The 25,520-nt window shown below is 43.2% G+C and overlaps 2 protein-coding genes across 3 annotated transcripts; both read right to left on the bottom strand.

The window, feature by feature from the left end:
• SLC39A2 (solute carrier family 39 member 2) lies at nucleotides 2,040–4,929 on the bottom strand. 2 transcript variants are annotated; one of them, NM_001285772.1, is given in 4 exon segments: nucleotides 2,040–2,684; nucleotides 3,622–3,672; nucleotides 3,906–4,036; nucleotides 4,227–4,505. In NM_001285772.1, coding segments are annotated over 4 exon segments (930 nt in total). In that variant the 5' UTR covers nucleotides 4,342–4,505; the 3' UTR covers nucleotides 2,040–2,051.
• Nucleotides 18,088–24,482, bottom strand: METTL17 (methyltransferase like 17). The gene is made up of 14 exons (XM_005685386.3): nucleotides 24,374–24,482; nucleotides 24,076–24,229; nucleotides 23,855–23,989; nucleotides 22,903–22,981; nucleotides 22,567–22,648; nucleotides 22,179–22,252; nucleotides 21,626–21,720; nucleotides 21,231–21,301; nucleotides 20,931–21,038; nucleotides 20,588–20,656; nucleotides 19,807–19,857; nucleotides 19,482–19,574; nucleotides 19,072–19,256; nucleotides 18,088–18,997 (listed from the first exon to the last, which is right to left on the bottom strand). Exons 1-14 carry the CDS (start codon nucleotides 24,452–24,454, stop codon nucleotides 18,892–18,894), a joined length of 1,383 nt encoding a protein of 460 aa, XP_005685443.2. The 5' UTR covers nucleotides 24,455–24,482; the 3' UTR covers nucleotides 18,088–18,891.

Here is a 25,520-nt window from a genome sequence, read left to right as displayed (position 1 = left end):
GCATTGTTATTACTCAGCCCCAAGCAATTGCACCATCCCTTGTTGCTCTGTCTAAACCCTGCCCACACCTTTCTATATACTCCCTTTGTTAAGCTTGCCTTACTTATCCAATATGCTCTCTGCTTTCTTATGAAACCCTGACGTGGAAGATGGGGAGGGAAAGGTAAGGTAGGAGAAGAAAAGCTACATCTTGAGTTTTTCTTAGAATCACAAAAACATGGGTTTGAAGCCTAGTTAGCTGCCAAGGTATTTAACTTTTCTAGTACTTTCCTTGACTTACCATAGGGATAATATTTACCTGGTAGAGTTGGGAAGGTGAGATAATATATGTGAAAGCAATAGAACAGTGCCAGATGCTCAGCATAGAAATTCTATCATTACTACATTGGAGTGTACTCCATGTGAGTGCAATTAATACCGAAGGGAAAACAAAATAGGATGATGCTTCAGGGAAATTATTTCCCTTGTCAGACATTTTTATTTAGCTTTGCCCGAGGCTTGCCTTCTCACTGATCCCTGTGAGTGTAAGCTGGGTTGGTGTGGAGTTTTGTGTATCTTAATTTACGGGAAAGGGAATGGGATGGACAGGAGACAGACTGAGACAAGAATGAAACTCAGGAGACCTTGTCTGTGTTAAGTCCAGTTAAATACCAAAAATATGAGAAGGAGCAAACTGGTGAGCAGTTGAGCGCACAGGGCATACCTTCTCTTTCCCTATTTCCCCACTAAGTCTGATATATTCCTCCATCCCATGGGTCAGCGGCTGGGCAACGGTCATTTGCTCCCCCTCGGTTTTAGATAATGTATATGTCCTTAGCAGCTCTTAAGAGAAACAACACATTGTAAGAGTTACTCAAACTGAGAGGCAAATGGTCTAGAAAGGAGGGGCTGCAGCCATCGTGGCAGGTAAGGCAGGGAGAAAGAAAGTCATCAAGTCACAGTTTGAGCCCAGTAATCACCCCGGACATCTATCTGGCATCTTTCTCTCTCTCCAAATACACTGCTTCTTAATCCCTCAGCATGAGGCTGCTGGAAGGAGAAAGAGACTCCAAGAAGAGCAAGAGTGTCCCTGAAGCCACATGGGGCTCAGCATGAAACAGGAAGCATATGGAAATAGCCTCCATTTAGCTCTATCTCAAGAGTCTGTTGGATACTTTGTGGGAGACTGATAACAGGCACTGGGAGTAGGGTGGGTGTGGATAGCATAGGAGAAAAATCTAGATCCCTAAACCTCTTCTCTCTGAATGTGGGAGCTCTGGCTCAGTTTCTCAAATCTGTGCGTAAGGAGGCTTCCCAGGTGGTGCCGGTGGTAAACCACACTCCTGCCAATGCAGGAGATGTAAGAGATGCAGGTTCAATCCCTGTGCTGGGAAGATCCCCTGGAGGAGGGCATGGCAAGCTACTCCTGTATTCTTGCCTGAAGAAACCCCATGGACAGAGGAGCCTGGCGGGCTATGGTCCATAGGGTTGCAAAGAGTTGGACATGACTGAAGCGACTCACACACACACACACACACACACACACACACACACACACACACACACACACAAAGACATGCATACGTGCATAACGTGGTAGTGAGTTGCTGGAATTTCAGCAATGTTCCCATAACTGGAGGGGCTCGGCCTGCAGCTGACAGAATGAATGACTGGGGGCCCAATTCCAGAAAACAAGACCGTGTCCCACACTCACCCTTCCCGCCTGCCACTCCACCAGCTCCTGACCAGGCACCTCCTAGGCAACCCAGAGAAATGAAGCACAGCACAGCTGAAGGGGAAGGACAAAATGACATTTTATTACACATAACAGCACAAACGGGACAAGAGTCAAATCCTCTCATTTATAAGTACTCAACCAAAACAACTTTTTCTCAGTCCTGTATGAGAAATGGCATCTCACGTGGTGAAAAGTTGGGGTCCAGGTTATAGCACAATGCCTAGTAAATGTCACTGTGTCTCAGGAAAGAAATGTCAGAGGGCGAAGTCATTTGAGCAGCTTCTTCTGGGAGTAGGGAGGTCATCTTGGGTCCATCAGAAAAGTCAGGAATCTCTCAGGCCCACAAGGCAATGACAGCCATAAACGCAAAACCAGCAGCTACACAGCTCCACTTAGCCAGAGGGGCTTCAGGACTTGCAAGTTCCCGGGGCAGAATTTCCAGGAAGGTGACATACAGGAATGTGCCAGCTGCCATGCCTTCTAACACAGCCTGTGCCAAACCTTGCCCAGCTTCAGAGTCTCCTTGAGGCACGGCCAGCCCTATGGCTAGGCCCAGGGGGGACATGAGAGCTAAAGACAGAATGGAGAGCACGGCCCAACGTGACTCAGTGCCTACCTGCACCAGCCGCAGTCCTACGCCAAACACCACGATCCCCTTGTGAGCCAGGACAGCAAGACAGAGCTGCACAGTCGATGCGACTGTGAGCTGCAGCCCCACAGCTAGACCTTCAAACACGGAGTGAAAGGAGAGTGAGAGCAAGAGGATGAGGGCTCGAAAGGGACCCCGTGAGGGTGAGGGTAGAAGTCCGTGGCTGTGAGGTTCAAGCTCATGAGCTGTACCCAGTTCCTGCTCCTGCACTTTGGGTGTTTCAGCAGTCCCAGGACAGCACTGCAATGCCAGTGACTCCAAAAGGAAGACAAGGAAGAAGCCCAGAGAGATGATGAGCTCTCCGTAGGGATACTCCATCTGGTGGGAACAGAAAGCTGTTGTGAGATGGCAAAGTGTGCTGCGCTTGTGCTCAGTCATACCTAACTGTTTGCGATCCTCTGGACCGTAGCCCGCCAGGTTCCATGGGATTTTCCAGGCAAAGATACCGTAGTGGGCTGCCATTTCCTTCTCCAGGGGTTCTTCCCCACCCAGGGATCGAACTCGAGTCTCCTGTGTTGATGGTGGTTTCTTTACTGCTGAGCTCTGGGGGAAGTAAGGAAGGGAAGAAATTGCACAGGATTGGGACTGGGCTGACAGAGAAGGCAATGGCACCCCACTCCAGTACTCGTGCCTGGAAAATCTCATGGATGGAGGAGCCTGGAAGGCTGCAGTCCATGGGGTCACAAAGAGTCGGACACGACTGAGCGACTTCCCTTTCACTTTTCACTTTCATGCATTGGAGAAGGAAATGGCAACCCACTCCAGTGTTCTTGCCTGGAGAATCCCAGGGATGGGGGAGCCTGGTGGGCTGCCGTCTATGGGGTCACACAGAGTCGGACACAACTGAAGTGACTTAGCAGCAGTAGCAGCAGCAGGGACTGGGCTGAAGAGAATGGGAAGTGTGGTAACAGAACATAAAAAGGGGAACGAAGCCAAGAGGAGACATGGACGTTTGACCACAAGAAAACCTGAGGAAATAAGGGAAAGAAAATCAATAGGGTTAGAAATACAGGGAAATGATATGAAGCATATCAAAGGGTCCAGAGAAAGAATGGAAGGTTAAACAAGAATTCTCTCTGGGTTTCATAAGCCCAGAAGGATTGAGTGGCTCCACCTTTCCTTGCCAACAACAATGTTAGAGCTGAGGGGAAGGAGGAATTCTTAGAATTCCATACATAAATCCTCAAGGTCTGGGCATGAAAGCAATCTCTGGTTCTCCTTACTGTCCAGGTAAGGGATGGTGGGAGACACTTACATAAGCTGAATCAGCATCATCATCAGAATGCACCTCACTCTTTGTCCTGTTCTAGGGAGAAAAGAGCACAAATTAGATGAGGGAAAGCAGCTCAGCATCCTGTTCTGTGCCGTTGGCTCTACCACTTTCCTTCAAGGCCAATCTGACCTGTTTCCATCACTCCACACAAGAGCCATCATTTTCCTCATCATTCCTTCTGTCCTTGACCTTGTCACTTTCCCCCCTTTCTTCTCCTCATTCTGTTCATCATTCTGGCCTCACGGCCTTGGAGGTCTGATGCTCACCTGTATCATCAAGTTCTGGATCTCTGACTTAATCCCCTCCAAGGCTTCAGCAGTCATGTGCATGAACCCCGCTCCCAGGAAAACACCAGCAGATGTGCAGCCCAGGAAACTGAGGATCCGGCGGTGACAACCTAATTAAAAGCAGGAGTTACAATCCAGCTGGCAAAGAGGAGATAAGAAGAAGGTGACCAAGGAGCCACGGGCAGCACTCAATGTCCCAAGACTGGGGATGATGAGAGAATCAGAGCAAGATATCAGGACAGGGTGACAAGGCTGAAGTCAGACTTAGGTTATGGGGACAAAGATGTGACAGGGCTATACCTGTGGCTGTAGCAGTCTGGAACCACTTGAAGCAGATGGGAATAAGGCCACACACCAGAGTGAGCACCAGCAGGGCAAATAGGCAGCCAATTTTTGCTCCTAGTAGTGGTTCCATCCTTGTGGTACAGGGTTCGTAGAGGCCTCAGAAAGACAAGTGGAGTTATATATAGTCTTTGGAGCAGGAGGGGTGTCTCAGGTGGTCAGAGATGGAATGTTCACTCTCCTGAGTTCCAGGAGGCTATCAGGAATCCTCTTTCTGGTCTATGTTGCCTCTTCTTGTGTAGCCTTACATAGGAAGCTTGCCCAGCCCGTTTCTCACTCTTCCCTTACATGCAGGCCCCTCCCCTGGCTGACGCCTTCCTGAATTTAGAAACCAGAAACTCCAGACTCTCTGCCAGGCATGGCCTGGTGCAGTGTCTTCTCCTCCTCTTCAATGCTGTGACTAATCTTGGGGCTGTCGAGTCAGTTCTGGCCTGGGGCCGTTCTAATCCATTGTGTCTATAGTAGCTCTCCCTAGCTGTTTTGTCCTGGGGACAATCTGATCTTGCCTCACTCAGGACATTTGATCTAAGCCTTTCATACCCTGTCTACTCCGCCTCAAGTCCTTTAGGTTGCTCTGTTGATACCTGAACTGCATCCTTTCAAAGGGGATTTGGGGCCACTTGGGATAAGAAGGGGAGAAGGAAATGGCACTCCACTCCAGTACTCTTGCCTGGAAAATCCCATGGACAGAGGAGCCTGGTAGGCTGCAGTCCATGGGGTCGCTGAGAGTCAGACACGACTGAGCGACTTCACTTTCACTTTTTCCTTTCATGCATTGGGGAAGGAAATGGCAACCCACTCCAGCGTTCTTGCCTGGAGAATCCCAGGGACAGGGGAGCCTGGTGGGCTGCTGTCTACGGGGTCGCACAGAGTCGGACACGACTGAAGCGACTCAGCAGCAGCAGGAATAAGGAGGTGGGGCTGGCAAGTAGAGTTGCCACCACTCTGTGACAACTAGTAGAGGAGGGGGACTCCCCTATCCTGTCACTCCAGAGAAATAGCTCCAGGCATGGAAATGTCTAGAAGGAAGTTGAGATTTCTAGTATTACAATAGTGATGCTGTTACAACTTTGACTATGCCTGTTTCCTGATATAAATTATAGAAAAGGGACTGAGAGTTTTAAGGTGAAGAAAGTTGCTCTAGTTCTGAAACAGCAAGGCCTAGGGGAAAACAGAAATGAACCAAGTATACTGAAGGCTCCTGCTTGGACATGTGAAGATGGAGATGGAACATTGAGGCCTGAGGGGAACCGACTCTTGAGGCAAATATGTATGAGGTTAACTCGGAGGGAGTTGAGAAAGTTGAAAGGGAAGAAGGCAGAAAAAAAATAGAAGCCAAGCAGCTGTTGATTACCCTGTTCAGGTGGCCTGTGTAACAATCCTGAGACCTGTTGAGCCAGTTCTCAGGAAGCTGGGGGTGACTTTCCCCGTCCCCTCATTATCTGGTGGAAGCAGCAGGATTCTTCCAGGAGATGATGAGCTGGAGACTTGTGTGGGGACCACTGAAAATCTGAGGATTCTCTTCATTATAGGATAGGCCATGACAACAGACCTCTATACCTTTTAAGAAATCACCAGATTCATTTCCATTCTTTGAAAACTTTTTATTCTTATTAAAGCTTCAAGAGAACACAGGTATATAGGGGTACTGTTGCTGAAACTCGTCTCTATTCACCAGAGTGAACAGAAACATAAAGACAGAGTTTTGGGTGAAGTGTAAAAGAGTAGTTTTTTTATTGTGCCAGGCAAACGAGGCCACTGAAGGTTAATGTCCTACAGACTGTGCCCTCCCTCGAAAGAGAATAGCAAGGGGTCTTATAGTTTGAGGGTGGAAACCAGGACCATAGATAAGGATCAGGGTAGATCAAGCTTGCATTCTTCACTTCTGGAAATTTTCAAAATTGTCAAAGCTGGTGTTAGGTGGTCCTTGAGATGATCACACCAGGGATGACCTTCTTTCTGGAATGAATGATGCTCACAAGGGAAGGGAGTTTTAGGGAGTATTTTCTTGGAGAAGTAAACACCAGGTGCACAGTACAATTCTAGCTAGAAGGCAATCATTTGAGAAGTGCAATTAAGAAAGAAAAGCAGCTGTGAGAGTGTTGCGGTCTTTTACAGACTAGGACCTGGGGACTGGAGTTGACGAAAAGAAAGAGAGAAAGAGAGAGAAAGAGCAATATCCCTCGGGCTACGTGGAAAACCTATGAAGCCCATACACAGGACTTGTACCACTCACGAAGGCACAGGGCATCCTCTCAAGGAGGTCTTGAAAGCTCGGGCGAGAAAGTGAGCTCAGTAGGTTTCCACGCTCTGAAGAAGCAGCCGGAGATAGAAAGAAGGACGTGGGGGACCCAAGTCTCTAGTGGAACAAGGGTATTTTATTAGCATGCTTATATATCTTCAGTAAAATGATTACTCAGCCGTTATAAAGAATGAAATTCCACCAGTTGCAACTAAATGGATAGTCTAATAAGTACAAGGTCGCTGAAGGGAGTCAGTGAAGGGAGTCACTTGAAGGGAATCCAAGCAGGTGCTCTTTCTCATGATCTCAGTCCTGAGAACTGCATGCAGCTCTACTCATTCCTGTATCCCAGGAACTGATAAGGAACAGAGAGTCCTTGAGACACAGCACACAAAGGAAGAAAATACAACATATTGGATCCCTTAAAGTTGACCGTCCCCTGACAATTCCCCCTTTTTTTTTCATAATTGGAGGCGACTGTAGATACTTTAGTGAAAAAGGCCCTGACCAAACGAGTTTGTTTAGTTTGAACAATTTTAGTTGAAAGGCATCTGTATACTACAAATATAACCATCAGGATAATTATCAGCGTCATAGCTCCAGATCCAATAGTATGTATAATGCTTTGAAATCATCCTCGAGGGTCTAGCCCAGATAATTAATCAGCTAGCTGTTCAGCTAAGATTTCCAGATTTTTGGAAGAGGGTAGACTCTTAGAGAAAGTTTCAAAGATTTCTTTCTGTAATAATTGTACATTTAAGAAAGCATTATCATGTAAGTCTTGCAAATGAAATTTGATTTGTTCCCATTGTAGGCACTATAGTTGAACGGAATGGGGGTAATACAAAATTGAGTAGAATTCCAGTTACATTTTAGTATAGCTTATTTTTGCAAATCTATTAATTGATCTCCAACCTATTGGATGGCTATTTTTATTTCTTGTATTTCATCTTGAATTTCCTCATTTATCTGAGTCTGAGTGGTCCACATAGTACGAGCATCTTTGGTCCAATTTTGAATAAAGCTGTGTGTTTGAATTGAGGTTTGTAAAGCAATGCCTGAGACAGCGGCAGTAGTGCAAACGGCTATTAATCCCTAAATGCCAAGAATTAACCATCTAGTGACTCGTTTAGATCGTCGAAGTGATTTAGTAAGTAGCTGGGAGGCAAATCCTGCTATGGGACCTTCTTCCCAGGGTCATTGGAGATCTATTGGCAACCATGGATGAAGAATCAAAAGGGATTCATTTTTCAAAGAGACAGAGGAATTAAAACAAGTATACAATTTGCAATCTATAGAAGTCACAGAATGTAAAGTCTTATTAAACTGCAAGTTCCCTATAGCTATAACAAAAGGAAGGGGAACACAAGCTTATATGAAATATGAATAATTATAACGAAGGGAATATTTACTATGCCTATGACTGGTCCGCATAAAATATCCATTCCAAGTTCCAAGTTCTTTGGTGCTTGTGGCAAGTTTCCAGATGTCCCATTGTTCAGGCCCAATCCGTTTACTGAGGATGATTCGAGGTTGAGGGGTGCCATTCCACCGTTAAGCCAGCCAAGAAGTCCTTTGTTAATACTATGAAGTCAATCAGAGTATTAGTAACCTTTTATGCTACTTGAGTGGTATAATCATATACAGTGCTGTTAATATCATCTGAGCAGTTAGACAACTACATACCATGGGGTCCCCAGTAATCAATGCTGTAATTGGCCACAAACATTAATTTTCCTGATTTAGCCTGACATTTGTCCCAATGAACAGGAGTATGTTTAAAGTATTTATATGTAAACTCTTTGCATAATGATTTTTGTCCTTTCCCTAGAGTTTCAGTAGTGTTGACATGGTTCTCATAGAAAGAAAGGGCAGTAAACAGTCCAAGCAATGTCCAAAAGTTCTTCTTTGGAGGCAGAACAAAAGCCCATGTTTGTCGGCTAACGTTAATGCATAATTCTGTTGGACTCATGCATATAGGAAGGACTTCATACCCTAGAGAAATATTAATTAGTCTTCCTTTTTTCTCAGGATGAGAGGGCCCCTCCAAGCTCCACGGAGGAGGCATATGTACTGAGTCATTGGTGGATACAATTGGTCCTTTATCTGTCCATTTTATAACCTGCAGTAAAGGGGGCTTGGGTATATAGGCCCAGTAAGTATGATTAATTAATTCAGCTTGAGCAGGGGAAGCAAAAGCAAGCAAAGCAAGCTTAGCAACAAAAATATTTTCTGGATTCTGAGGCATTTCCTGTTGATAAACCAGATTTTCAGCTTGATTAGTAAGGGTTTTTATTTGTCCCCAAGTAGGGAGATCATCGGAGATGGCGATGGCACCCCACTCCAGTACTCTTGCCTGGAAAATCCCATGGACAGAGGAGCCTGGTAGGCTGCAGTCCATGGGGTCGCGAAGAGTTGGACATGACTGAGCAACTTCACTTTCACTTTTCACTTTCACGCAGTGGAGAAGGAAATGGCAACCCACTCCAGTGTTCTTGCCTGGAGAATCTCAGGGACGGGGGAGCCTCGTGGGCTGCCATCTATGGGGTCACACAGAATTGGACATGACTGAAACAACTTAGCAGCAGGGAGATCATGAGGTCGATGATGTCAAGGGCGGTGCTTCTTGGAGAGTTTTAGAGCCGCCATGGCTTGTACTGGAATTTCTTCCTCCTGGAGGTTTTGTCTTTTTGTCTTTATTTTGAACACCGGAGGCTCCCTTGGGGTGGATTTTCCAAAGAGGAAGCCAACTGAGTTTGTTGGATCCATCTGGAGAAATACAAGCATACCCCTTTCCCTGTAAGATTAATTTCCCAGTAAGATTAATTTCCCAGATTTCCATTGTTTAGTCAGCCCATCTTGATACCAAATGGGCAGAGGAAGAGAGGTATCCTGTAATCCTTCAAAATGTTTTTCTGCTCTTGTTAAGATATCTCCCTGTGGTAAGTTTAAAAAATTTACTAGAGCTAATCAATGAATATAGTAAAGTTGCAGGATATAAAATCAACACACAGAAATCCCTTGCATTCCTATACACTAATAATGAGAAAATAGAGAAATCAAGGAAACAATTCCATTCACCATTGCAATGAAAAGAATAAAATACTTAGGAATATATCTGCCTAAAGAAACTAAAGACCTATATATAGAAAACTATAAAACATTGGTGAAAGAAATCAAAGAGAACACTAATAGATGGAGAAATATACCATGTTCATGGATTGGAAGAATCAATATACTGTAAATGAGTATACTACCCAAAGCATCTATAGATTCAATGCAATCCCTATCGAGCTACCAGCGGTATTTTTCACAGAGCTAGAACAAATAATTTCACAATTTGTATGGGAATACAAAAAACCTCGAATAGCCAAAGCAACTGGAACTGGAGGAATCAACCTGCCTGACTTCAGGCTCTACTACAAAGCCACAGTCATCAAGACAGTATGGTACTGGCACAAAGACAGAAATATAGATCAATGGAACAAAATAGAAACCCCAGAAATGAATCCATGCACCTATGGGACACCTTATCTTTGACAAAGGAGGCAAGAATATACCATGGAGAAAAGACAATCTCTTTAACAAGTGGTGCTGGGAAAACTGGTCAACCACTTGTAAAAGAATGAAACTAGAACATTTTCTAACACCACACACAAAAATAAACTCAAAATGGATTAAAGATCTGAACGTAAGACCAGAAACTATAAAACTCTTAGAGGAGAACATAGGGAAACACTCTCTGACATAAATCACAGCAGGATCCTCTATGACCCACCTCCAGAATATTGGAAATAAAAGCAAAAATAAATAAATGGGACCTAATTAAAATTAAAAGCTTCTGCACAACAAAGGAAACTATAAGCAAGGTGAAAAGACAGCCTTCAGAATGGGAGAAAATAATAGCAAATGAAGCAACTGACAAACAACTAATCTCAAAAATATACAAGCAACTTATGCAGCTCAATTCCAGAGAAATAAACGACCCAATCAAAAAATGGGCCAAAGAACTAAACAGACATTTCTCCAAAGAAGACATACAGATGGCTAACAAACACATGAAAAGATGCTCAACATCACTCATTATTAGAGAAATGCAAATCAAAACCACAATGAGGTACCATTTCAAGCCAGTCAGAATGGCTGCTATCCAAAAGTCTACAAGCAATAAATGCTGGAGAGGGTGTGGAGAAAAGGGAACCCTCTTACACTGTTGGTGGGGATGCAAACCAGCACAGCCACTATGGAGAACAGTGTGGAGATTCCTTAAAAGACTGGAAATAGAACTGCCTTATGACCCAGCAATCCCACTGCTGGGCATACACACCGAGGAAACCAGAATGGAAAGAGACACGTGTACCCCAATGTTCATCGCAGCACTGTTTATAATAGCCAGGACATGGAAACAACCTAGATGTCCATCAGCAGATGAATGAATAAGAAAGCTGTGGTACATATACACAATGGAGTATTACTCAGCCATTAAAAAGAATACATTTGAATCAGTTCTAATGAGGTGGATGAAACTGGAGCCTATTATACAGAGTGAAGTAAGCCAGAAAGAAAAACACCAATACAGTATACCAACGCATATATATGGAATTTAGAAAGATGGTAACAATAACCCTCTATGCAAGACAGCAAGAGACACAGATATATAGAACAGTATTTTGGACTCTGTGGGAGAGGGAGAGGGTGGGATGATTTGGGAGAATGGCATTGAAACATGTATAATATCATATAAGAAATGAATCGCCAGTCCAGGTTCAATGCAGGATACAGGATGCTTGGGGCTGGTGCACTGGGATGACCCAGAGGGATGGTACGGGGAGGGGGGATCAGGATGGGGAACACGTGTATACCCGTGGCAGATTCATGTCAATGTATGGCAAAACCAATAAGATATTGTAAAGTAATTAGCCTCCAATTAAAATAAATTTAAATTAAAAATAAATAAATAAAAATTTCAAACAAATAAAGCTGTATTAACAATAGTTATAGGTTTAAATAGTATCTTACATTGAAGTCTAGTAAAGTCTGCTTTGGATAAGGAAGATAGACGTGTTCCTGTGTATTCCCCATTTAAAAATTTTTTAATTTGTAGTTTCAGTGTGTGATGTGCTCGTTCAACTATGCCTTGTGCTTGTGGATTATAAGGAATACCTGTAATGTGCTTAATAGAAAATGATTGTAAAACTTGTTTGATTTGCCTAGAAATATAGGCAGGGCCATTGTCTGTTTTTATAGAACTCAGAATTCCCATTACTGCAAAACAAGCTAATAGGTGAGTTATAACGTGCTGTGTAGCCTCACCTTGAAGAGGTGTGGCCTATATAAAAGAATTATTTGTGTTGATATAGACATGTAGGAAAGAAGATGGAGAAAGTTCAGGGCAATGAGTTACATCCATTTGCCATAATACATTGGGTTGTAATCCTCGAGGATTGTCACCCTGTGTAATGAGTCGAAGATGTAAGGGTTTACAAGTAGAGCAATTATTAATGATTTCTTTAGCTTGTCGGTATGGAATTTTCAAAATTTGGTGCAAGGAGCCAGCGTTATTGTGTAATAGAGCATGTTGTTCCTCGGAAGTAGCAAAAGAAATGTTTATCAGCTTGTTGATTACCATGAATCATAGTGCCGGGAAGGTAGGAATGTGTTTGAATACGTAAAATATAAATGGGAGAAGTGCAGTTTCTAATAATAGATTGTAGTTCGAAAAAAAGTTGTTGAATAATAGGTTGATTGGAGTTTATAGTGGAGGTTTCTATATTTTTTAATACAAAAGCTGAATATAAGGAGTCAGAGACTATTATTAATGGGGTAAGGATGTAGCTGAATAACTTGAATAAGAGCATATAATTCATTTTGTTGAGCAGAATGAAAGTTAGTACAAAAAGTTTTATGTTGAGAGACCAGAATGAAGCTTTGGCGTTTTTAGTCCCATCTATATAGAAAATATCAGCTTGAGGTATACATTGCGAGCTGATAATGCGAGAGATAAATTCAGTATTTTTGAAGAAATTCCAGAGCTTGTTAGAAGGATAATGAAATGAAAATTTCGCCAGAATATTCCAGAAAAGCTCTTTGGAAATCGGTAGAAGTTTGTAATGTGTTCTCAAATTGAGATTTATTAATGGGTATTACAATTTTATGAGGATCAGAGCCAATTAGAGTTTTGGTTCTATTTCTTCCATTGATAATGATTAGAGCGATTAAATCAAGGTAGGGGGTAAGTGACTTTATTTCTCTAAAATGGGTACAGATCCATTCTATTGGGTGTTCTTGTTGGGCAAAAAGTCCCGCGGGAGAATGGAGAGGGGAGTATAAATAATTCAAGAGGTAAATCAAGTCTAATGCAAGTAAGAAACTGTTTTTGCAGCTTATTTTGCACCAGAGTTCCTTTCATGCCTCTTGAGAAAGTGAACAGTTCAGTTCAATTCAGTCGTTCAGTCGTGTCCGACTCTTTGCGACCCCATGAATTGCGGCACGCCAGGCCTCCCTGTCCATCACCAACTCCCGGAGTTCACTCAGACCCACGTCCATCGAGTCCATGATGCCATCCAGCCATCTCATCCTCTATCGTCCCCTTCTCCTCCTGCCCCCAATCCCTCCCAGCATCAGAGTTTTTTCCAATGAGTCAACTCTTCGCATGAGGTGGCCAAAGTACTGGAGTTTCAGCTTTAGCAACATTCCTTCCAAAGAAATCCCACGGCTGATCTCCTTCAGAATGGACTGGTTGGATCTCCTTACAATCCAAGGGACTCTCAAGAGTCTTCTCCAACACCACAGTTCAAAAGCATCAATTCTTCAGTGCTCAGCTTTCTTCACAGTCCAACTCTCACATCCATGCATGACCACAGGAAAAACCATAGCCTTGACTAGACGGACATTAGTCAGCAAAGTAATGTCTCTGCTTTTGAATATGCTATCTAGGTTGGTCATAACTTTTCTTCCAAGGAGTAAGCGTCTTTTAATTTCATGGCTGCAGTCACCAACTGTAGTGATTTTGGAGCCCCCCCAAATAAAGTCTGACACTGTTTCCATTGTTTCCCCATCTATACAAGGGTTATTTAAATCAGGATCTCCTTTCAAAGTATTAAATAGATTAGTCAGTTGATAATTAGCAATGCCTAAAGGAGTACATCAAGGCTGTTATTTAACTTCTATGCAGAGTACATCATGAGAAACGTTGGACTGGAAGAAGCACAAGCTGGAATCAAGATTGCCAGGAGAAATATCAATAACCTCAGATATGCAGATGACACCACCTTTATGGTAGAAAGTGAAGAGGAACTAAAGAGCCTTTTGATGAAAGTGAAAGAGGAGAGTGCAAAAGTTGGCTGAAAGCTCAACATTCCGAAAACTAAGATCATAGCATCTGGTCCCATCACTTCATGGCAAACACATGGGGAAACAGTGGAAACAGTGGCTGACTTTATTTTTTGGGGCTCCAAAATCACTGCAGATGGTGATTGCAGCCATGAAATTAAAAGACACTTACTCCTTGGAAGGAAAGTTATGACCAACCTAGATAGCATATTCAAAAGCAGAGACATTACCTTGCCAACAAAGGTCCACCTTGTCAAGGTTATGGTTTTTCCTGTGGTCATGCATGGATGTGAGAGTTGGACTGTGAAGAAAGCTGAGCGCCGAAGAATTGATGCTTTTGAACTGTGGTGTTGGAGAAGACTCTTGAGAGTCCCTTGGATTGTAAGGAGATCCAACCAGTCCATTCTGAAGGAGATCAGCCGTGGGATTTCTTTGGAAGGAATGTTGCTAAAGCTGAAACTCCAGTACTTTGGCCACCTCATGCGAAGAGTTGACTCATTGGAAAAAGACTCTGACGCTGGGAGGGATTGGGGACAGGAGGAAAAGGGGACGACACAAGATGAGATGGCTGGATGGTATCACCGACTTGATGGACGTGGGTTTGGGTGAACTCCGGGAGTTGGTGATGGACAGGGAGGCCTGGTGTGCTGCAATTCATGGGGTCACAAAGAGTCAGACACGACTGAGCATCTGAACTGAATTGAAAGAGGGTCTAATCTAATTTATATCACCTAAAAGTTTTTGAAAATCATTCAAGGTTGAGAATTTATCAGTGTGAATCTGTTTTAGTTGGGGAGTAATATGTTGTCTATTAATAACATTATTGTAAGTAATGGTAACGTGTAGAGGTTGGAATTTTTTCAGGGGCAATGATTAATCCAGAGTCTTTCAAGCATTGTTGAGCAGTATCAAACATGTGATGAGTTTCCAAAACAGATGGAGCTGAAAACAATACATCATCCATATAATGAATAACAAGAAATTTAGGAAATTGTCTTCTTATAGGTTCAGGACTTTGGCTACATAGTATTGGCACATGGTGGGAGAATTCATCATCCCTTGAGGCAATACAGTCCATTGATATCGTTTATGAGGCCTGGTGTGATTAGGATAAGGAAGAGAAAGTAAATCTCTCTCGGTCTAGAGGGCATAAAGGGATAGTAAAAAAGCAATCCTGTAAATCTGTAATAATAATATGCCAGTTTAGAGGAATAGTGGAAGATGATGGAATTCCTGGTTGTAATGCACCCACAGGTTTCATAGATGCATTAACTTTTCTAAGGTCTGTTAAGAGACGCCATTTGTTAGATTTCTTTCTTATAACAAAAATGAGAGAGTTCCAAGGGGAATAAGATTCCTTGATATGTTTTAATTTCAATCTGTCCAAATAGGCTCATCATTCTTCCAAGTTATTTTAATAATTGCACTGTTTGTTAAATGAGCAGTGGCCCCTAGGAAAAATGTGGAATATATATTTGTGCTTGCCATTGTATAAGTAAATCTCTATTAAATTAAGGGCTACATCTATCACATAAGGTTGTAACGTTGCTGGTTGGCCTTCTGGTCCCTCACAAGGATAAATTTGAGTATTTTGATACAGACTTCTTGTTATTTTGGCTTGAGAAACTCCTGTAATTTGGCAAGAAATTCTCTGTATAGGCCAAGATTTGGGCCATAAATGTTTGGAAATAACAGTAATATCGGATCTAGTATCAAGACCAGAAAATCTTTTGCCATTAATTTTGGTATTTATATTTGGTCATACATATTCAGGTATTATTGATGTCCATAAGGATTGCTTTTGATCTGTATTGCCAAGTCCACCTGTCTGTATGCCGTTAGAGGTGTTATAGAATTCTAAACTAAAAGAAGTAGTTGGGCAATTTTGTCCCCCTTTTTGAATTGCCATAGTATCTGAGATGACATCATAATTTGAATTTCTCCCTTATAACCTAAATCAATTATTCCAGGGTGAACAGTAATTCTTTTAGAAGTCAAACTAGATTTGCCAAGTAAAAGGTCGAAGGTTTGTGGGGGTAGAAAGGGTATCTGCCTCATTAGTTTAAGTGGGACCTTATATATTTCTCAACTAGCTGCTGAGAATAGATGAAAAGAATACCTCAACATTGTAAGAGTTCTATTAGGCCCTTTCCCAAGACATATATCCTGAGATAACTTTGGCACAAGATTAGCCAGGGAGAACAGGTTCCAGACAAAGTCTCTGGGCAAGATATATTGTTGCTGTGTAATAAGGGGTACAAGTCTTGAGATATAGGTTCCTAGGAAAGATTTGTTATAATTAAAATCATTAACATAGGGCCTAGGAAAAGCATTTCCATGAGTAAGACATTGTGCTGTGTAATCATTAGCTCTGGACCTAAAGAAAGGTCAGTTCTCCAGCAAGATACATTGTTGCACAAGGCTTAAGGAAAGCATGAGTGGGAATGTTTGCCTCTTCCTTACAGAGTCCTGGATCGTTTGCCTAAGCTTTAACTCTTTCATTTTGTCCTGCTTTTAGGAGAATATGGTTGCCAGGGAAAGGGGTGAAGAAAGTGTTCTGTAACTTCTTCCTGCTGGGAAGGGGTACAGACCCTAAAATTTTGAGGCAATATATTCTCCTTGTCCTCATATGGAGGGTCTCTGATCCAGGGGCCCCAAGGCACTGGCAACTGCAGGAGCATGAACAATCATTTGTAACTTAAATGCCTAAGCCACTTAGATACAAAGTTCATTATACAGTTACTGATATAAAAAGCAAACAGCAAGAATAAGATGACTACAATTATAGTCAAGATAGTTTTCCATCAAGGAGGGCTTTGTATTTGAGCTTCTATCGCATCAAATTACCTTGTATTGGTTAACATTTCAAAAGTAATTTGGTTTTGGACAGTGCCAGCTTGAGCATTAGAATTGGCATCATCTTGGGCCATATCCTGAAACCACATTGTCCACTGAAAATATTCTCCTGGTTTAAGAAGAGCCCTTATCAAAAGCTGCCAATCAAGGAACAAAACTTCCAATAGAAGACGCCATAGCCTTTAAAAGTTCTTTAGTAAAAGGTTAATGAAGGCCATACATAGTTACAGCCTTTTTCATTTGTTGCATGTGAGAAAAATCAATGCCTTCATATTGAGGTATTATTTGCCCCTGGGCATTATTAACATTTCTTAACACAGAAAAAGCAGAAAAACCACTGGCCTCAGAGACTCAAGACTGCAAAGTCAGCAACGCAGAGAGCCTCTGTCGTGAAGGAGAATGAGTAGTTTTTTCTCATAAATACGAGTGTGTGCTAAAGGCTTATCATTATTATCCAAAAAAGCATTATCAGTTTTAGTGTCAAAGAGAGCCACACTATCAGTTTTAGTGTCAAAGAGAGCCACACTATCAGCTTTAGTGTCAAAGAGAGCCTCAAAAAAGTCATTGTTGGTCATTTTGTCCTTAAATTGAAGGGACTTTCGGTTTTGTGCCTATTGAGAGAGGAGGAGCACTTGGGGCCGCCAGAACAGGGCTAGTAGGAAAATTCTGAAATATTTTATGTTCTAATTGGGCCTTCTGAAAAGTTTCATCATCTAATTCATATTCATGTAACAAGTGTTCTGCCTGTTGTCGAATATCAGGAGGGCTAGAATTATCTTGAAATGGCAGAATCACAGCTTTAATGAGTCCACAGGGGCCAGAAATCTATTGGAATATTTTTTCCCCGTTTAGTGGCTTGTTCCAACATTCTCTTTGACCCGGTGCCAAATTTCTAAATCAAAACTGCCTTCATCAGGGAACCAGGGATTATGTTCAACCACTGTTTGAAGGCATGCCTCTATGCATTGACACAAAACCAAAAGCCTTTGAACCTTAAATAATGAAGTAGAAAAATGGTGGGGCTTTCCAGACATTTGTCCCATAACTCCGCACTTACCGACCTCTGTAGGTCCCAGTCACTCCATCCTGTTTGCCAAGGGTGAATACCATGTCCATGTTTCGGGTGCCATTTGTTGCGGTCTTTTACAGACCGGGACCTGGGCACTGGAGTTGACGAAAAGAAAGAGAGAAAGAGAGGGAAAGGGCAATATCCCTCGGGCTACGTGGAAAACCAATAAAGCCCATACACAGGACTTGTACCACTCACGAAGGCACAGCGTGTCCTCTTAAGGAGGTCTTTAAAGCTCGGGTGAGAAAGTGAGTTCATTAGGTTTCCACGCTCTGAAGAAGTAGCTGGAGACAGAAAGAAGGATGTGGGGGACCCAAGTCTCTAGTGGAGCAAGGGTATTTTATTAGCATGCGTATAAGAAATGCATGCTTATATATCTTCAGTAAAATGATTACTCAGCTGTTAAAAAGAATGAAATTCCACCAGTTGCAACAAAATGGATAGTCTAACAAGTACAAGGTCACTGAAGGGAGTCACTGAAGGGAATCACTGAAGGGAATCCAATCAGGTGCTCTTTCCCATGATCTGAGACAGAGAAGTCCTGAGACAGAGAAGGCGATGGCACCCCACTCCAGTACTCTTGCCTGGAAAATCCCATGGATGGTGTAGCCTTGTAGGCTGCGGTCCATGGGGTCGTGAAGAGTCAGACATGACTGAGCAACTTCACTTTCACTTTCATGCACTGGAGAAGGAAATGGCAACCCACTCCAGTGTTCTTGCCTGGAGAATCCCAGGGATGGGGGAGCCTGGTGGGCTGCCGTCTATGGGGTCACACAGAGTTGGACATGACTGAAGTGACTCAGCAGCAGCAGTCCTGAGAACTGCATGCAGCTCTACTTGTTCCTATATCCCAGGAACTGATAAGGAACAGAGTCCTTGACAAATGGCACACAAAGGAAGAAATTGCAACATATCGGATCCCTTAAAGTTGAATGTCCCCTGACACGAGAGGATGGCCAAGTAAGCTCAAAGAATATGGTCTACTATAATGGAGAATATTTGAACTAGTTTTTTTTTTTTTTTTTTTTTTTTGCCGTAACAGTAATAGCACTCCCATCCTGGACACCAGGTAGCTTCAGCTTCAGCCGTCAAGATAGAAGAAAACACTTGTCACACATCCGTTGTCAACTCTCAGGCGCATCTTGAGCAGGAGATGGAGGAAGTTCTGATGGTGTGATCACAGGTAAAAGGTCTCCCCAGGAACTGACCCGGGCACAGCGATACAAATCCCTACAGAAAAGAGAGGGTCAACGTGGGCTGCAGGCTCTCCTGCCTCCCACTAACTCTGGTCACACCCTCCACACCTGCCATGTCTGCGGGCCGTGATCACAGCGTGCTGCATATGCCCATCTGGACAGCACAGGTGGCAATGCACGTGGCGTGGCCGTTTAAGAACAGGCTGAGTGATTCGGGGCCAGCGATTGGCCTCCTCTGGAGATCCTCGGGCAAGGATTACCAAGGAGAACTTTTCTTCTTTTGGCTTCTTGTTCTAAGACAAGGACACAGAGATGGCTTGCGGGAAAAGATGAGGGAAAACAAATTTCTTCAAACCTCATTCCTGTGACTCTTCTCATATTCTATAAGTTTTATACATTCAGACCCTAAAACCTCCAAGCATTCTCTGGAATTTCCCAAATCCTCCCATCTCTGAATCTTTTTCACTGTGCTTTCCCAGGCTATTTTCTCCCTACCACAGTATTCTCAGAGTACATACCCAGCTGAAGGGGATGGGATGGTAGGCCTGGGAAAAGCTACAGGCCAGGGGCTTAGAGGCTGTCAACTGGGGACATGGAAGTTCATGCGGACACTGTGAACACAAAGACATGAGGTAAGACAAGAGAACCACAGATCATAAAACCTAGAAACTACGACTAATAGAGTCAAGAAGGGCTAGGGATAAAGGAGCACAGAGCAGATGAAAGGGCAAGCCAGGGGAATCACTGAGGAATCAAGAGTAGAGGATGGTGGCTAGCCCTCTTTTCCTGGCTAGCCCTGAGTTCAGATCTTTGCTTGCAGGGAAAGGCAGAAGTAATACTCACTGGGGCAAAGACAAAACCAGGTCGAGGGTCCAAAGGTGACTTTTCTTTTCTCTGAAATCAAGGGAAATGAAAAAAATTTTAGGCTGGGCTGAGGGGTCTGTTCTAACTCAATCTCTGCACTCAATAAATTGAGGATTCCTCTAACATTCAATTCTGGTAATTATTAACTATGTTCTGAATTAAGCTGGCTGTTTCTCTAATACTCCAAACAAAGAACTTTCTCTTTGCAGCAAGAGAAAGGCAGAAACTTGGCACATAGTATGGTGTTCTCCCTTGTCAGTAACCTTCACTCTCAAAAAAAAATCCCATTTCAAGACAATGAAATTTGCGATTATATACTGGTTCATACGGTCCTAAACAGATAAGGTTCTTAGTTCAGAAGTGCCCTGGATCAGGGGCTGGCAAAAAAGAAAATTTTTTTTAAAGGTCCAGAGACTAGGCAAAAATCTGTTTCCTACTGCTATCTGTATGGTGAAAATAGCCATAGGTAACAGACCTATAGCCACAGACACATGGTTATAGATGCACAAATAAGCACTGCTCATATAAAAACAGGTGGCATGTTTATATAAGCACTGCTCATATAAAAACAGGTATGGATCTGATCCATAGGCTGGAGTTTGCCAACTACTACCCTATATCATGACTTCATGTGCTTACTATCTCCAGAGTCATCCTTATTACTATATGCCAGTCCTTTCAGTTTTCAAGGGAGTGCCAAGAACTGGTGAGAATAAGTGGGGAAAGGAGGGTAAGGTGAAAGAAGGAAAAAGAACCTTACATTAAGGACCAGGTCCCTGGCGTCCATGAGAAGGGAGTGCCCAGCTTTTGTTCCATTCTCTACCAATACCTGATTACAAAAGGGAAAGTAAGAAGCCTTGAATTACATGAAAACATGAATGTCAGTAGCTCTGTAAGAGCATTCCCAAACAGAATAGGGATTCTAAATGAAACGAGTATTACATATATGATGCAGATGGAGACCTGAAAAGAGGGACAAAGGGATCTATGTAGGATGAAAATGGTTAAAAACGAAGACAAGCTCCAATGGGGACAAGGAAAGGCATGAAACAGACCCATGAAGCTGCTTAAAAACTTGAAGGGAAAAAGGGGCTTCCACTTACCAGAAAACGACCTGTCTTGCGCCATAAGGTTTGGACCACGTCAGTGCGGTCGGCCTTGCTGGGCAGTTCACTGAGAGAAAAGGCTGCTACCACCACATCGAATTGCACCTGGTGCACAAGACGAGGAAAACGACCGACCTTGACATCTCCGTCTTTTAAAGAGTACAACAAAGGTCTATCCCACTAAATTTCTTCTGCTTTCTTTTACTTTCTAACATTCAATGCTAGGTTGTAAAGCCAGGGCCACAGTTTTTCATCTGCATACTCCACATCTGGCATACTTTAAACATTGCCACTTGCCTTGGGTGATACAGGTAGAAACTGTCTGAAAAAGACACTTGGAACACAAGGCATCCCAGATCCTGAACCACCTGTGGAGGAAAGGAGAGATGAGGCAAATATGACTGTAGGTATAAACTGAAGGGACAAAATGCTAGCTGAGGATGAGATGCAACAGAGTAGACAACTAACAAAAAGGGCAGGGGGAATATTGGGTCATTTGTCCTGTTATTCTTACCCTACCCATCCATAGTCCAACAGAGGCCTCTAGCATCTTCAACAGGGTCACTGCATCAGACCCATCTTTAACTTTCCGGCCTCTCCTCTACTCCCCAATAAAAGACCCTTTCTGGTACTCCTTTGCTTTGCAAATGCCTTCAACTTTGGAAAAGCCCTTCCTTACATTTTGTGCTCACCTTTCAGCAGCTTTTCTGCCAATTCCAACATGGCAGCTGAGCTGTCCACGCACATATACTCACGTAGGCTCTGACCCCAAATACTATGAGCAGCCCTAAAGTGGCAAAAAATAAATCTTCAGTTCTTACGACAAAGTTATCCCTACAAGAGACCCCTCTGTCCCTAACCCAACTTTGGGGAAACAGAGCGCTATGTTAAAATAGTTGGAAAAACTAGCAATCTTATTTTCTTGTTTCATCTACAACTGTTAAGAAGTCTCAGAAACTACATGAACACACACACACAAATCTTGCTGACATGTAAATCCCTGTCCGAGATCAAATTCCTTTCCTTTTTTATCCTTCTAAATGTGGGTTTTTTCACTTGACATTTCTTTAAGTTCTGACCCTAATTTATATACCTTCTCATGCCTTGTTTAATCTGAGGAAGAAACACATCAGTTCCAATTTTCCTCTTCTTCCTTTGGTTCTCCAGTGTCTTGATATTGACGTGGCATAAGCTAGCTCTAACTCTCTAGAGTTGGAACTGACAGAGACAGAGAAAGATACTCACCAGGTGACAGAGCCAGTACCCGAGCCAAAGTCCATCAAGGTTTGTGGCTGGAACTCTGGAAGGCGAGCTTGGATCTGAAGAAATATTCAATACCCCACAGTGGGGAAGACAGACACTTATTTAGGGTCTTGGTAAACATGAATTAGGGGACCGCAACAGAGGAAATGAGCCGTGAATGTCCAGATTCAGTGTAACTGCCTTATAGAATAGAAAGCTCTTAGAACAGTGATTTTAAACCTTTTTTTGGGTCAAAAATTCCTTTCAGAGGATAAAGAGAACCTCTTGAAAAAAAATGCACATGTAATGTCCCAAGAATCTTGCCCTAGATTACTTTATGAAAAAGGGAACTGATAGTAAAGTTTCTGGTTGGAAGTTGAGGGAATTTCACCTCATGGAAAGCTCTGGAAACTGCTGCAAAGCCACCATCCAGTCTTGCTGCCATATACACCAGGCTCAGTCCCTCATTGTAGCTGCCAGAAAAATCAGACATACCACTGGGAATTAATCTCTATCCTGCAGCTACCCTCCAGACTTTTAGGAAATGAAATCTTTGCAAAGGGCTCTTCCAGCTCAACCCTTTCACTGATCAACACAGACAAGTCTTAGGGAGGCTTATAAACCAGATTGCCTTTTCACACACTAAATGGTGTAACTGTATTTCCCCAACTCTCCTTCTCAAAAGCCAAACTTTTCCTTTTTCTGCAGCCCCTCTAGTCTCCCTTACCTCAGTTCTTGCCAGTGATAGGTAGTTCTGCGCAAGGCACGCAGGACTTCTTCATGATGTTTCTCTGTCTGACATGAGTCTGGGGTAAGAACAAGGACTGGAAGTAAGGACCTAGGAAGAACAGGGCTCAGATACAATATCTGAATTTACTGCCTGCCATTCCCTACCAATTCCCACATGGAAAATGCTTAAGAGAGAAGCCAAACTAGAGAAGAGTTTCAGGTAAGAATAATAATGACCACCACCACCACCATAGTATATCAGATAATATATAGCCTCTAACAGCAGTTCATTGAATTCAACCAACTCTATCTCACAGGTTTTATTCTGTACTAAAAGCAAGTGTAATAAAAAGTTAAGGGATAGGATAAAGACAGTACTTTGTAGATTTCTTCACTTCCCCCCAATTTAATAATGTGATGTCTCCAAAGTCCCTATAGGAAGGAAAGGGGCTTGAAAAACTTGTCTTACAATTGTGTTCAGTTCAGTACTGTTTTACCTACGGAGTGCCTACTACGAACCAGGTACTACAAGAAGTCAGGGAATACAAAATGAACAAAAGGCAGGCCTCTTAATAGGAAGGAACTCACAATCATGAAAACAACTTGACAAACTAATTTTCCTTTCCCTGTAGTACTGGAGAGGGACTTTATTTTACCTGAACAAAAACTTAAGACGGTCTTAATCCAGTGGACTTGGGGAAAAAAACCAAAGATCTAAATTTCTACAGTAGACTGAAGCACTCATTGATCTTTACTAAAGCCCTGAATTCAGTAGGCAATCTCTGAAATTACTTATCTTTTAGAAAGGCAACATTATGAATAACTACTCTGGTTAGAAAGTCAAATAAGAAATTGCAGTATCTATTTAAGAGGCTGCAGAATTATTACTAGCTCTTCATTTCCCTCTGCTCTTTCTATTTGGCTTACTCTTTATTTTTGAAAAGACCTACCTGCGTTTTCCAGGATTTTTTTCTCAAGAAGAACAGCCCGTCTTTGTAGCTCCTCTGGCTCTACAGGTAAATGCCGGCTCCAGAGATAATTGGTTAGGGCCTGCACCTGTTTCTCCATATTGGGCATCGAGCTCTCTATGGACCAAAGATGCAAAGAGGAATCACTTGTACGCAGGGTCCAATCTTCGCTTCTTGAGCTTCCATTTCCCATCTTTACTCACCTAGCAGCAGTAACTGCGCGGCTTCAGCCAATCCTTGCGGCAGCCGCACGCATGACAGCTGCAGGATGCCAGGGTGCCGACGATGGGGCCTCTTCCCCAGGAAATCGGACTTGTTATCCACGTGGGATACGCCGGGCACGAGGGCAGCAAGCGCCTGCAGAAAAAGGAAAGCTAATGGGGGGCAGAGAGGATGGCTGCGGGAGGCTAAAGGAGGAGCTGCCGAAAGCGCACCTCCTCGGAGAGGAGCTGTTCTTGAGGTCCAAAGCTTCTTTTGAAAGCAGGGAAAATAGGTACTCACTCGGAACTGGGGCGCTATTCCAAAGCTGCGGCGCCATCTGCCTATTGTCAGCAGATACCGCGACCCTCTAACGGTCGCCATGGCGCCAGCGGTGAACCGGAACCGGAAATTTAGGTGCAGTGTCTGTCACTCTCACTAGCTGCAGCGAACATCCTGCGGGAACATTGGCGCCGGGCAGTAACAGCCAATGCGGAGAGCGAGTGCTTGCTAGTAGCGAATAAACAATCGATCTGTAAATCGCCTTGGAGGCCGTTTGTGCACCTCAATTCCAGCGTAGCTAGCCGGAAGCTAGGTGACTTCCACGCTGCGTTGTGATTTGTCTCCGGCCTCCAGAAATCGGAGGGGCGGGGTTAGGTAGGTATGGGCTGGCCCTATGCTGGGTTCCCCAGAAACGCGTCACAGGACGGCAAAGAATTTGTGTTTGTATTAACTACCAGTGTTCTTTGTTTTACCTTCTGGAGAACACTGAAGTCTTGGAGTTTTTACCTCCTGTGTGAAATGGAGTAAAGTATAGTCGCTCAGTAGTGTCCGACTCTTTGCGACCCCATGGACTGTAGCCTACCAGGCTCCTCCCTCCATGGGATTCTCCAGGCAAGAGTACTGGAGTGGGTTGCCATTTCCTTCTCCAGGAGATACTGCAGTAATGGGAAGATGAACAAGGGAAGCCAGATTTAGGCGACCAAATTGATGGAATAATAGATAATAGATTTAATGTTTCTTACTTGTTAGTTTCTCTTAATATTAAACCAGTACTTTTAAGCCAGGTAAATAGCTACCATGAGAACCTTATGTGACAGGTAGTGTGGCAAGCGCTGTTATATGGTACTACCTTATTTAGTCCCCATACTTCTAAAGGATAGATTTTGCACCCAAGAAAAGTGAAAGTTCAGGTGGCTAAAGATTCTGCTTGAGATCCAAGAGCTTGTTAGGTGAGAACAAGTTCTAAACCTTGGCAATCTAAGTCTGATCTTCACCTTTAAACATATGCTCTGCTGGTAGTATTGGTACATAGAATGCAAGTTAGCAAGTGCCAATTTGTCAAGGGCTGATGACAAATTGGTACTTTCTATCTGGGGGCTTCCCTGGTAGCTCAGTTGGTAAAGAATCTGCCTGCAATGCAGGAGACCTGGGCTCGATTCCTGGGTTG

The sequence above is a fragment of the Capra hircus genome, chromosome 10, assembly GCF_001704415.2.
Source record: "Capra hircus breed San Clemente chromosome 10, ASM170441v1, whole genome shotgun sequence".
NCBI classification, from domain to species: domain Eukaryota; kingdom Metazoa; phylum Chordata; class Mammalia; order Artiodactyla; family Bovidae; genus Capra; species Capra hircus.
This window is presented reverse-complemented; position numbering and strand designations above follow the sequence as displayed.

Coding starts and splice junctions, on each gene's coding strand:
- SLC39A2 (XM_005685384.3), bottom strand. CDS start 4,341: ATGGAACCACTACTAGGAGCAAAAATTGGCTGCCTATTTGCCCTGCTG. Junction 4,037..4,226: donor CCAGACTGCTACAGCCACAG/GTATAGCCCTGT, acceptor GCTTTTAATTAG/GTTGTCACCGCCGGATCCTC.
- METTL17 (XM_005685386.3), bottom strand. CDS start 24,454: ATGGCGACCGTTAGAGGGTCGCGGTATCTGCTGACAATAGGCAGATGG. Junction 23,990..24,075: donor CGCGCAGTTACTGCTGCTAG/GTGAGTAAAGAT, acceptor TTTGGTCCATAG/AGAGCTCGATGCCCAATATG. Junction 19,257..19,481: donor ATCCCATCCCCTTCAGCTGG/GTATGTACTCTG, acceptor TCCTTGTCTTAG/AACAAGAAGCCAAAAGAAGA.